Source organism: Fistularia commersonii, chromosome 22 (assembly GCF_037954325.1).
Source record: "Fistularia commersonii isolate RoL2024-O1a breed Wild chromosome 22, RoL_Fcom_v1.0, whole genome shotgun sequence".
Classification (NCBI taxonomy): domain Eukaryota; kingdom Metazoa; phylum Chordata; class Actinopteri; order Syngnathiformes; family Fistulariidae; genus Fistularia; species Fistularia commersonii.
The window spans coordinates 7,369,463-7,383,276 of record NC_141305.1 but is presented as its reverse complement, the minus strand read 5'-3'; the positions used below and the strand labels follow the sequence as shown (position 1 = coordinate 7,383,276).

The window sequence follows — 13,814 nt, the reverse complement described above, 5'->3', positions numbered from 1 at the left end:
GGGACTTAGAACCAAGAACTCGAGGAATCAGAATTTGGCAACTCAGAACTAGGAACTCAGAAACTCCATCTATCTAGTCGTAAACGCTCTAAGACAGATATCGGCCATCTGAACGTCAGTCAGTCACATATGTACATATGGCACATACATAAATAATATACACAAAAGCAAAAAATATATGTTTAAAAGCATAAAAGATAACATGTTTGTAGTTGTCAGTTGCCAAACGTCCTCTGTCAATATACTCATTGAATGTAGAACTGGTCTAGTTAGAACACTAGTTGCCATAGCTTATTAAACCTGATATTGCAATGCTATCACTTTTTTGTTTTGAAACAGGTTTTAGGCACATCATTGCAACATTTTGGTGGGAGGGTCATTCTACAACTCTTCATCAAAATATGAATAATGTATTTCCCTTGACTTCAACGTTACAACACAGATAGGATTTTGGCAATCTTTGTATTTTTTTTTCTCCATTAACTTGTCAAGTAATCTTAAATAAACAACCATGTTGTGGTATTTAAGATTATCAAATTGTCTGAAGATTTCACGCTTGTTTTTTCAAGGACCCCCCCCCCCCCCCCCCCCCCCCCCGCCCCAAAAAAAAGATAAATGTTGCAAAAAGATAAATATTACACAATGTCTCAATTGCCTGCGTGTCGGGCGAGAAATGTAATATTTTGTGTCTGTGAGACAATTTGTTACAAAATGTTGCAGTAAATTCAAAGAGCATGAAAAAAAGAATATGATAAATTGCCGTTGACAAGTTGTGGATTTGCTAATTATTTCCAGCAAATCAAAGGATTGATTTCAAAACTGTGACAAACTGCCTTTAGAGGAAAGTAAATCGCAAACGATTATTTACGATCTGTAAATAATCACTTCAAAACAATAATCTGTATGTTCACAATGCAAGTCAGCTCTTAACTGAAATATTCAGTATCACTTTGTCTGGCTCAAACTTTCCCCGGATGTTGATCTTAAGAAAGTTTAACTATTTATAGTAGTGACCCAGCGTTATGGGAGATCAGAGATGTATCACTGTATTGATCACATCACTAAACTGGATCGATATCTAATCTTGGGGCCCTGCCGGCCCCCGGGGGGAAAACCGTGCCGTCATTTTGAATTTCCTCCCCTGACAAGCTACGAGCGTAAACAACCATTCATTTTTTTTCTCATGTAAACAGAACGATGCTCTCGCATTCCTGGGTGTCTTTTCTGGAGCAGGCGGTTTGCGGGAAGGGGGCTAATCCTTAATCCGGCAGCGATCACTCTGGATTAGCGGTGTCGTTTGTCGAACTGGACCCAAAATCCTGTTCAGTGTTGGCGGGAAGATTGGCTGCAAATATAAGTCCGTCGCGTCATCAGTTGATGCATCAGGTCCGGGCCTGGTCAGAGGAATTCCCCGACAGGAAGCGCAGATTCACTTTGGATAATAATCCCTGTAATAATGTAATAACCCCACTCATAACATCTGTTGAATATCAGAAATATATCTGACAGATGTGATATTGACATCCTTCATCGCAGGTTAGAAACCCCTCTGATGAAGCTGCGCTGTGCTCAGGATGTGAATGTTGGCCATGTGTCTCTCGCTGAACCCTACAAGGACTTTTTAAAACCACAATCTGTGATTGCACTGATGAAAGATCTGTGTTAAAACACACCAGGGGATGAATAGTGGTATTGCGGAGCGTGTATGCGTATGCACGTGTGTGAGGCTGGCGGCTCAAACCGCACATAAAATTTGACACCCTGGTTCCACTCCTTTTATAGTGTGCGCATGTAATGCGTGCACATAGATTGTGCGTGTTCCTGGTAGTGATGCTGGCCGTGATGCTGTTTACCAGATGTGTGATTCATATCCCCGGAAGATGCTTTCGCCTCGAGAAAGACAGACAGGTTAGTCAGAATTCCAAGTTAAAAGGGTATTTTTAATTTCTGTGCAGTCAGTATGATGGGGTGGCTGTTACCATGGTGTTAATAATCAAAGCAGCTAATCTGCTGCAGCCTGGATGGCATCCTGCAGATAACCACATTTTAGTTCTTCTTAGGATTGATTGCAAGACATCCGAGTTCTATCTTCTTACTTTCAAAAACACTCGTCTTTATTTGTACAAGAAGAAAGTATCTTTTTATATGATTTTTTTGATCGAAGCGTTAGCATTTAGTATTTGCGTTTTTTTTAAAGGGTATCACAGTATATTCAAGACATCAGTATTTTATGTTCCTACTTTCAACATATATACCTTTATTTGTACAAGAAAACTATACATGTGTTATTTTGGTCTTAGCATTCGCATTTTTTTAAGTGTATCACAGTATATGCAGGACATCTGCACTTTATATTCCCACTTTCAACATAAGCGTCTTTATTTTTACAAGAAAAAGCTAGTTTTGGGTTTTTGTTTACAGCATTAGCATTTAGTATTCGCATTTTCAAGTGTATTAGTACATGCAAGATATCTGTGTTTAATGTTCCTACTTTCAACATATACATCTGTATTTGTACGAAACAAGCTATTTTTGTGCTGTTTTTGTGCTCAACATTAGCAATTAACATTAGGATTTTTTAAGTTTTGAAATTGATCACAGTGTCTGCAAGACATCTGTGTTTTATGTTCTCACTTTCATCTTTATTTTTACAGGCAAAATATTTTGTTATTTCTATATTTGTGTAATTTTTGTTCTTAGCATTATCATTTTGCATTTTTCAAGTGTATCGAAGTATATTCAAGACATCACCATTATATGTTCCTACATTCAAAATCTACATCTTTATTTGTACAAGAAGAAGCTATTTTGTGTTGTTTTTTTCTTAGTTTTAATTTATCATCGTGATGGTTGGTGAGTTACACTGATTGCACCATATTTAGGAAACCATCATAGCTGTCACATTTTTAATCTCACTTCTGCTGTCACATTCCATCATGACATCCTAAATAATAGTATCAGATCCAATCTGTTTTTCCTCTACGATGCCAGTGATCTACGTTTAACCGATGTTTTGCAGCAGCGTGCGAAAGTCCAAATACGTAAATGACACCCGTTACTGTGGTGAACATCCGCTGGCGCAGCCATTGTTCCCCAAAACGCTCCGAGCGACCATTATTTATGACAACATGCTCACAGACAAACACTCGGGGGGCCAAACAATGGATCATCCGCCGTTATTGTCACTGTTAATCTTCTCCAACTGTTTGATCATGTGGTCACTCATACGCCGTTGTCGGTGTCGCATTCCAGGATAAAAACGTCAGGGCATATTTGCAAAGAACTCTTCCTGTTGTGAACAAGAGCTGGAAAATAGCCCTGTGAGAATAAGAAATATGTCTGCGATCAAAAGAAGGCAGCTGCAGTGACACTGACCTCTCTGTGTATGTGTGTATGTGTGTGTGTGTGTGTGTGTGTGTGTGTGTGTGTGTGTGTGTGTGTGTGTGTGTGTGTGTGTGTGTGTGTGTGTGTCACAAAGCAAATGATTCAGTGACTTTGCAAAAACCCATTGAAAGGACCTATTGGGTTCGACGTCAACCATTAACTGAAGTCAGCCATTTGTTTTTATGATAAACACATTGTCACTAACCACTAAACACTGCATTGATGCCTCGCTGCCTCACACACACACACACACACACACACACACACACACACACATCCGACAGGAGTTACTCCTCAAACCTCTGCAGGGGGTTATCACCAGTACAAATACTAGAACTGAATCCAAATATTAGCCCACTGTTTTTTGAGGTTGTGTTTTTTTCCCCATTAGAAGAATGAGGGGGTTGCCAGACCGTCAGCCACAGCCAGTCGGTGGAGCCATTTCAAATCCGTCGTAGTGGAAAAACTTTATCCGAAAATCTGTGTTTCAAGACATCAGGAACCTATTTCCACAGAAACTTAACCGAACTCTGAATAACTGAATCTATTAAGCCCAGTGTTTTGGTTTTCAGAACGATTTCAGCCGAAACTGCCTCTACAGCAGCGTCATTTGCTAATTGCTAACTCTGCTTAGCATCTCATGCCAGATCGGCGTTAGTTGGCTTAACCCCCCCCCCCAACACATCAACCGACCAATGTTCTCGCTCCGCACATAACATCCAAGATGCACATACCCCCGTCTCCAAGTAAAACATCGGCGTCTTGATATCTGCGCTCGCTTGCTTGATATCTGGTACTTTCATCCCTCCTCTAGACTCCTGATTGATGCTCCCTTTCTGGTGACTGGAAGCCCCCTTTCAATACTTCTCCTCTGAATGAGACTTGTTTACTGGTTCCCACTGGTCTTTTTTCTGCTTTAGTGCCTTAAAAAGCATCCCCAGCAAACTTTCTCAACCCCGTCCTTTATTTAGACGCCTGATCCTTCCGCCTTTTTTTTTTTTTTTCGCTTGGAGCCTAATTTGACCTCTTACCTTTCCGGCCTCCGTTCCTAGACCCTGGATCTGACTTATCGAGAGCTGATTCCAATTTTTTCAGCGCCCAAAATCGTGAAATTGTGTGTTTCTGATTGGTTATGTGAGCCAGGCTGGTTCTCGATCGAGAAAGAAGTTGACGTAAAACTTTGATCGAATGGGAAGCTACTGTAATTCGCATGTCAAGGGGTTTTCATAGACTTGGATTAAACCATTTTTTTTTGGGGGGGGGGGGGGGGTCTACTTTGGCATTCACTTATGTAGTTATGTGGGAGGAATCCGGAAACATGTCGCAATGTGATTATGCTGGATCGATAACAAACGTTCTTCAAGAGAAGAAGAAACCGTAACGTCCAGGACCCCCCCCCCCCCCCCCCCACATGACCCCTTTAGTGGTTTAGGTCATCAGGCGCAATGATATATAGCTTCGGATCTCTGGAGCCAATCATATTCTTTTAGTTTGTTGACAACAAACCATGGACCACTGACAGGACAGAGGCATCAACAGACGTGAGAGCTGCCGCACAGAGTCGTTTAAGGTGTGCTTTAGCCCCTTATTTGTGTAATATTTACAAACGGGAGTGGCCGCAGAAGTGACCTGGCCCATTCCTCATGCCGCAGAACCAGCCCCCATCGTGAATAACAACGGATTGTTAACTTTGGCGTGGCAAACTAAGTCCTGAACCACCTCTTCTTTCATCACTGGTTCGATCTCTCACCGCGCAACCTCCCTACGTTCTCTCCGCCAGGACGTATTTGAGCGCTAACACACATCTCACAGCCACAGATCAAAACAAGATCATAAAGCGTGTTTGAAAGCTATTGTACCCGTCTTACGTCGGGTCCTTTCAAATTTATCACTCTGGATGGGGTCACAAAGCTCTCACGTTGCCGGTGAGTCATAAAAGGGGCGACTTGAACTTTGGCCAGGACCAACCTAAGGAGAGATCCGACACATACCTCCCCGGAATACGCACATCAGACAGCCTGCAGCTTAAAAACCAAAAACAAAGAAACGATGTTCTACCATAATGACGTCGAGGAAGTGTCCCCGTATGTGTGAGCGTGTACGTGCACGCTCGTGACTATAGGACGAAGCAAATGTGTGAATTTGTATCGTAGTCTACAACAGATTCACGAAGCGATTACTACAGTGTGACATCGCGACGCTGAACGCTATATGATATACATGTAAAAGAATTTCACAAAACAGGAACCGTTGATGTTTTTCACATCTCTAGTCATTATATGTCGGTAATTATCTTGTATCTACTAGGTAAGTCTCTCTGTTTCTCACTTGGATAATCTGGCAAATTGTGTACACACACACAGACACACCAACACACACTTAACGCAGCTTAGCGTAACAGGTCTGCGGTAATCGGAAAACTAAGGGCTGAGTTGGAGTTTAAAAAACTATATTTGAAATATTAGCAGTGGTGATCCATAATGGATCTTCCATCTTCCATCTAAATGAAGTCCTCAGCTCTGTATCCTCAGTTCAGGACGTTCTAGCTGTTTCTCCTGGCTGGATTCTCCCTGAGTTCTCCATCTTCCTCCCACAGTCAGTGGGATCATTTAAGACTAACGGGTGAATGAGAGAGCGAATGGTTGGATTTCGCTAACATGATTGACAGGTGACCGATCTGGGTTAAACCCCGCCTCTGGCCCCAGTGATAGAAGGGATCGGCTTATAATGAATGAATGAATGAATGGATGAAGATCCAGGTCGCGTCACCTCTCACTCTCAATGATCTTCACGTTTGAGGTCACTTGATACAGTACTTTGATTTTACCGGTGCAGCCAGTCCTCGGTTTGCAACATCATTTGATACTTGTCATACCGTAGTGATACTTCTGATCATCACGCCAGGTATTTTCAAATTGCGCAACTACCTTGACCTCCGATGCAGGAGCAGAGTACTCGGTCCACCTCTGGCCGTGTTAGTTGAGACCCGAAAAACAGGTCTGACAGGAGCTCCTGCAGGCTTCCCTCACTTCGAATTAAACCTGGACCATGCGCCGGCGAGCACAGATCTACCCCCTGCGTGCCTTGTGAGGTATGATTTTGCCGTGCACGCGTGTTCTCGTGCTGCAGGAAGCGGTGTGAGGGGGCGGGAGGGGGGGTCGAGGTCGACCCCCGGCTGATGCTCCCGGTCGGCCATATGTCGGGCTGGCGATTAGCATCGCTCCCAATCTGGTGATGTGCCTTAGGGCGGTGGGAGGCCGCAGGTTTAAGCCCCGCATTATAGAGGAAGGAGGCAGGAAGCCGATGAGAAACTTGAGGGGGTTTTAACCTTCTGAATTCCGCTTAAGTCCTCCAGGTTAGAAGAAGAAATGCAGGGAATTCAGCACCTCTTTTTTTTTTTTTTTTTTTTAAGTTGCCCTTAAGCAAAGCATCTGCGCTCCATAAGACCTCTTACTAAAGGGCGCTTGGTAACACCCTCAATGTACAAAAGAAGCCTACAATATATGATATATACAGGACTGTCTCAGAAAATTAGAATATTGTGACAAAGTTCTTCACCTTCTGTAATCCAATTTAAAAAAAGAACTGCTTCATGATATTCTCATATTTTGAGATAGGATTTTTGGGTTTTCTAAAGATGTAAGCCATAATCAGCAATATTAAAATAATAAAATGCTTGCAATATTTTAGTTGATTTGTAATGAATCCAGAATGTGTGAAATTTTTGTTTTTGTAATTGCATTACAGAAGGTAAAGAACTTCATCACAATATTCTAATTTTCTGAGACAGTCCTGTATATCATATATATACATACATATATATATATGATATAGATACCGTAATTTCCGGACGATAAGCCGCGCCTTTCTTACGTAAACAACGATGCGGCTAATACATGGACTTTGGGTGGGGGACGCTATCGAGCTTCACACCGCTAAAGCGTTTATCCTCGTCACATTGGATCGATGAAATGACCGGGAAATCCTGAGTCCATTCAACTCCGACACCGAAGAAGACGACTTTGACAGTTTTAGTGCGCAGGAGGAACCCCGAGATAGTGATCGGCTAGCCGGTGCGGCTTATATTGAGGTGCGCTCAATAGGGGGGAAAATACGGTACTTCCTTATGTCACTTCCTTATGTCATGGTGAACCCTTTAACTTTCAGTCTCTTCATCTATACTTAAAAATCAGATGTTATGATGTATTTTTTTTTGCTGCTTCATTTGTTTGACGCTAACTTTTTATATGACGATGGGGATGAGTATCCGTGGTAACTGAAGCGGTTGCAAGCCCTGTAATGACACTAAACATTTCCAAATGAGAGGTTGTGTGTGTGTGTGTGTTTGTTTGGGGAAGGGCATTATTTTTTTTCCCATAAATGAAGCGAATCAGGCGCTGACCTTCCGATGACTCAGCGGACACAGGCGAGTGTTTTTTGGTGAGGAGACCCTGCGGTCACCCCGAGCAGGCGCGAATGTGTGTTACATGATGAGGTCAGACCGACGCTCCGCGGCAAGGTCATATAATCCCGGTGGATGTACATCCTTCGACTTAACGGTAATCGTAGTAGTTGCTCTGATGTCGCAAACGTATTGTTTTCTGTGCTTTCGCGTCAAATTATTCTTCGGGTTTAAAAGGAAACAGGAAGGAGGTTTTGGCTCCAGTCGGCCGCAAATCAGTACTTGAGGATGTAAATCGGTGACTGTGAAACCACTGGGTGTGGCGCCAAGGGGGGGGCAGAATGTGAGGGATTAACACGCAAACCTGGAATAGCGGGAGGGGGGTTGCTATCTTGCAGAAGACAAACACGGGAGGGTTCAGGGGTGGGATCGTCCAGAAAGGCAGCGCAGCACTGAGGTTCTTCCAGGAGCCGGACAAACTTAGATTCTCCTCCTCAGATCTGGTGATATCTGCCAAAGTCCCGTTGTCACACGCTAAAGAAGGAAATCGTTCATTTTTTTAAATTTTTGCCCATTAATTCCTTGAAAATGACTTTTTTCGGTTGACCCGCCTCTGACATTTGAGTGCACCTTTGTTGCTTCCACAATTCCACAATCTCACCCATTTACATCGTCTCCTAACTCTGCTGTCTCTCTTATCCTTGTTTTGTCCTTTGTTTGTTTATTTTATTCATTGCTATTAATTTTTGTCATACTATTCATATTGTTGTTTAGTTCTAGCTGTGTATCTTTCACCCTCACTGTTCCTCGATGTTGCCCATTGTCATCCCCGATGTTGTTGTTGTTGTCTATTTATCTTCTGTCTATCTATTTGTTGATTTTTTTTTTGTTTGTTTTTGTCTTGCTATCTCCTGTCTTCTGCCTTTCTATTTATACTCATTCATATTCACATTTATTTCCTTTTTTTGACATTATAACTGTTAAGCTGCTGTGACAAGGGAATATCCCCTTTGGGGAGCAATAAATTTTATCTTACATTATTGGGTCACAACTGTCATTGGACGGTCGCCATGGCAGCAGACTGAGGAGGCTGACTCCATCCCCAGGGACCCGTTCCAGCTCCTAGTGGATCTGCCTTGAAACACCTCCGCCCGAACCCCCACAAACTCAGTTCAGAGCGATGTCTTTGCTCCGAGCTCGCCCCGGATGTATTCCGCGACCTGTCAGTCACGCTAAGCCCCGCCCACCTCGAACCTCATTCCACCCTCTTGTACTCGAGACCCAGCTCTCTCTTGACTTGTGACCCTTGGGATCGTAAATTTGGCGCCACACGGTGTCCCGGTCACACCTCGTCCAATGTCACGCGCCCACGCCATGACAACGCCCACCCGACACCTCTCACCCAGTTATTTCTGCTCCACCTCTCGCACCTTCCCCGCCACCTAGGTGACGTTTCACATCACCCGGGGGGGGGGCGAGGGAGCGCTCGCCGCTCACTATTTTTCAATACGGAAATGGTCGCCTACCCCCACTCTCAATGTGACTTTGAGACCCTCCCCCAACCCCCCATCCCCGCCCCTACCGTGGGATTAACTGTGCCGCGTCGGTGGTGTTGTTGTTGCGGTTCCCACATTCCGGCGTGCCGCACCAACACAGGGGCCTCCCGGACCCCCCCCCCCCCCCCAAAACCCCCACCAGTCCCTCCCCTGGCCTGTCGGCGTGTCCCGCCATCCGTATCCCATGTAGCTAAAGGCCGGCGTTAGAACACATGCAAAATAAAGGATGAACAATTTTTTTTTTTCTTTTTTTTTTTCCAATTTCAGAAAATACGTTTATTTGTTGCTGATTTTTAGAGTAGAAATATAAATGATTTAACAAGTGAGCTGATAAATTAGCAGACAGAGAATTATTGAATTAAAATATGCATGAATAAAAATAAACTTTATAATCAATTATGAAAATGCATTGTGTTGTCTTTAAAAAAAGGGTATCAATAAATGATTAATTAGATAGTAATTAATAGATTACCCATGAATCAATATGTGTTTTTTTTTTTTTTTTTTTTTTTTTAATTTAATCTGGATTAGTAATGTGCTCTGGATTAATAATTTGCTCCCTGTCCCTGTGTCTCCAGGGACGGGTGGAGGTGGAGGCCGGGAACGAGAACATGAAGTTTGAGACGGGGCCGTTCTCCTTCTACGGCGTCATGGCGCTCAGCGCTCCCACTCTGGGTGAGTATGCCTTCTACTCTCCTCTCGTCTTCTCTTCTCTCCATTCGCTACCAAAGACTGCAGATGCGAAGGCCCCTGCTGCCACCTAGTGATAGATAGTGTCTTTGTAAGTTACTCAAATGCTGCAAATTAAAAAAGAGAAAGTCAGGGTTACATGGCATTTTTCTCTCTATACAAACAAGACATTGTTCCATCGGAGTTTTCCGATTCTTATACAGCAAGCACGAGGATTTAATGAGCTCTTCGGACCTTTTTCCCCTTAAGCTGACGAGTTTCCAGCATTAGTCCGAAAAACATATTCCTTTTAGGGATTTTAAGAGTTAACCATACATGGGTAAACTGTGTTGCAGTGTGATGAGTCCGATTTTACTGCCATCTAGTGGTAGATTGAATGAACTTGGCTGGTTATTGCCTCCATTGTTGTAAAGTAAACTTAATTCGAATAATTGACATTACTGGGCATAAATTAGTTGGTAAAGTGATTAGATAGAAGATTTTTTTTTCTTTAAATCGCTTTTGTACCGACTCATTCGGTGGTTGAAATTTGAAAGGCCACCGCTGCCGCCTGGTGGTAAGCAAACCGCAGCTCAAGTCCGGATCAACTAAACCTGTGGACGAAAACACGCAGAAATGTAAATATAAATACATTTACAGAGATCCCGAAAACTCACAGACGAAAGAGACGAAATTTTAAAAAAGAGGCTGAAGATTAGAAATGAAACTAAAAATCACCAATAATTGTCTTAAAATCATCCAAATGCTAATTATTCAGTGAGGAAACCAAACTTTACCTAAAATATGAGCAGCAAACTATTCGGCCACAAGGGAGCACCAAAGCTCAGCTCAGTTTCCCCTTGAATGGCCGCCGTCCGCTAACCTCATTATACACTGGCTTTCTAGCCGACAGTGCGGCTTCAGGAAACTTTTCAGGACAAAAAAAAAAAATCATAAACAAGTTAAATCCTGGGATTTTCCTTCAATCTCTTACGCGGGTTCAAACAGGCCCGCCCGACTGGAAGAAGAGTAACTTGCGTGCCTGGGGTTTCCCAGGAAGTGTGTCAGACCGCTAAAAGTTGGCGTCTGACCAACACCGGAGCATGACGAAGGAGGATGAGGGGAGGGCTTTTTGCTTCCAGGTACGGGAGGCTCGGCGGCCACAACGGGGTAAAATCGCTTCTGCTGGTGACCTTTGACCCCCCCCCCCCCCCCGACCCTCCTTGCTCTTTATCTTTGTCAACCGATACAGCTCGCAGGTTGAAAATGGGTCACAAACGCACCGCCATGTGTCACCTGACCGCTCGCGCCCGGATAGACGCGTTCCTTCCCTTGTCTTGCATGCGGTCAATTGACCTCGGGTCCAAAACCCCACCCCTCCTGACAGTGTTGCTTCCTTCCTCCCCTTCCTCCTCCTCCTCCTCCTCCTCTGTTCCATCAATCACCTTGTTGTTCTCTCCTCTCAGTGGCCGCCCCTCGTCCTCGCCTCCTCTCCTTTAAGAGGTTTTCTCTGTTCTCTCGGTTGCCAGGTAACCTCCGGCATGTCTGGGTCATTTAACACTCGAGGTTGGGGGGGGGGGGGGTGTTGTAGAAACAGAAAGAAAAAAAAAAAATCATGTTGACCCTCAAAGGCCTGGACAGACGTCCGTTGAAAAAGTGTTTTCGTTTTTCAAATATTCTAAATATTCTGGGTAAAAAAAAGTCAGAACTCCTTGGGCCTCTTCTCGATTCCAAGCGACGACGGGAACGCAGATGTGGATTCTTAGCCTCGCCAGCTTAACCCTGATTGTTATAAAATAAAATACGCCTTCAAGGCCCCTGTTGTTCAGTGAAAGTTAAGACTTCACCAGCTGTCTGTGTTCACGTTGACCTGGATGTGCATCCGTTGAGCCTTGGAAACCCCTTTTCAAACCACTTCCCTGGCTGTGTGGTGGCTTTAAATGCCAAATCTACCTTTTTAGGAGCGGAAAAAAAAATGTACAGACAGGGGAAACTTACACAGTAAATGCAATGAAAACGCAGGACGGAAATGTGTTAAAAGCAGGTCAGAAGGCCTTCGGGGGTCAAAGATGAACCGTAGATGAACCTTCAATCACAGGAAGTAGAATTCTCACCCCTGAGTTGAAAAATAAAGCTCAAAAAGCTAGACTATATCTTACTTTCACAAAAATCCAGACTGTCATTTCATGTAGTTTTCAAAACTCTGCATGAATTCACCGCGGAGGGAACCCAGGGCAGAACCGCCGACAGCTTTAAGATTAAGTGTTTTTTTATTTCCTGGTTGTTGGATGTAGTACGTCGCCTCTCTCTCTCTCAAACAGAAAAAAAGGGGGACAGATTTTGCTCTCAAATCCAAACCTTCCCAAAAATGATTAAAAATATATAAAAGTCTTTGACGAGATGATGTCTCATGCTTAGGTCGTAGTCTAAACAAACCTCAGTCATAATCTAGGAATTAATCATATCTATCAGCGTCATTTAAAAAAAAAAAAAAGAAAGGATATGTTGAAAGATATATTTTTTACGAATTCATGGCAGAGTTTTGACATCGGATTGTTCCTCAAAAATTGACCCGTGGATGAATGTTGGGAATATTTATCATTTTAATTGTCGCCATATCACTCGTCGTCGCGACGGGCGTGTTGCAGATGATTCCTAGTCTCTTCTACCAGACAGATAAATACATTCTGAATTCTCCAGCTTGCAGCCTATAACCCTCTTCTGTTTACTCACAAAGGCCCAGTTCCAAATAGAATCCTGCTCCGTCCTGGGCGGAGGTTTACGCGAGAAAAAAAAGGTCCCGGGGAGGTGAGGGTTGCGGTTTGGACCTGGGCCCGTCTTTCACGTAGCTCTGAAAACACTAACTCCCTCCAGGCCCGGCCGGTTCGTCCCTATTTTATTAAACGCCGGCAACTCAGAAGATCCAGTCGGAGAGATGGCGGCCACACGTTGTACTTAGAACCAGTGAGTTCATTTTGAGCATCGCAATAAAATCGATATATATTTAACAGTTTTATCCATTTTGCCAAGAAGAAAATTTGTATTTTACATATCGCAGGGGGGCTGGGGTCCCGAACCCTGATTTGACATCAATGGGTGTAGTTAAATTATTACTGTAGTTAATAATTAAATAATTAATAATAATAATGGGTGGAGTTAAATTTTCAAATATAGTCGCTAAATGAAGTGAAGCTGGTTTTTCGTCCCCATTCAATATACCTCGAACCGGGAATTAGCCGGCGGCACTTGCGAGCTTAAACGGGTTTACACGGGATCGGAAACATTGTTGAAACACGCACAAAGAAAAGAAAAGATCATATTAATTAAATAATAGTAATAATAAACACATGATCTTTCAGGTGCGGTCAAAACAAAAGTCCCGATATGAGGAAGTTGGGGATTCTGGATTTTCTCTCCAAACTGACCAGGATCATTCTATTTTTTCACCACCGCTCGTCTAATCGCGTATCAAAAACAGGAAAGAAAATCTCCGGCGTTTAGAGAAATGCTCCCGACTGGATCTTAAAAGTCAAAATAATAACGCGAGAAAAGAAAATCAACTATCACAGTACTAAGTCATATCTAACCGCTCGCTAGAACGTTAGCTTTAGCGATTAATCAAGGATTAGCCTGTTAGCATTGCCCCGGGAAATCTAACAGCGTTAACATGTCCAGGTAAAACTGTTTCCTATGACTCACTGAGGCCCCCCGGTGGACGACTCACCCCGACTGGTAATAATATACGGCTGATAGCGAGTCTGTTTGGGGTGATTGTGTGTGTGCATGTGTGGGCGCGCGTGCGT

General features: G+C 43.5%; 1 protein-coding gene across 4 annotated transcripts in view; it reads left to right on the top strand.

The window, feature by feature from the left end:
* LOC147221570 (metal transporter CNNM4-like) overlaps positions 1 to 13,814 on the top strand; it is a 39,838-nt gene that overhangs the window by 19,155 nt on the left and 6,869 nt on the right. For 2 of the 4 annotated variants that reach the window (XM_086169143.1, XM_086169145.1), the window contains 2 exons: positions 9,921 to 10,017; positions 11,478 to 11,540. In XM_086169143.1, coding sequence (XP_086025269.1) covers positions 9,921 to 10,017; positions 11,478 to 11,540 — 160 coding nt within the window. The remainder of the gene's footprint in view (positions 1 to 9,920; positions 10,018 to 11,477; positions 11,541 to 13,814) is intronic. The other 2 variants (XM_086169144.1, XM_086169146.1) reach the window with 1 other exon arrangement.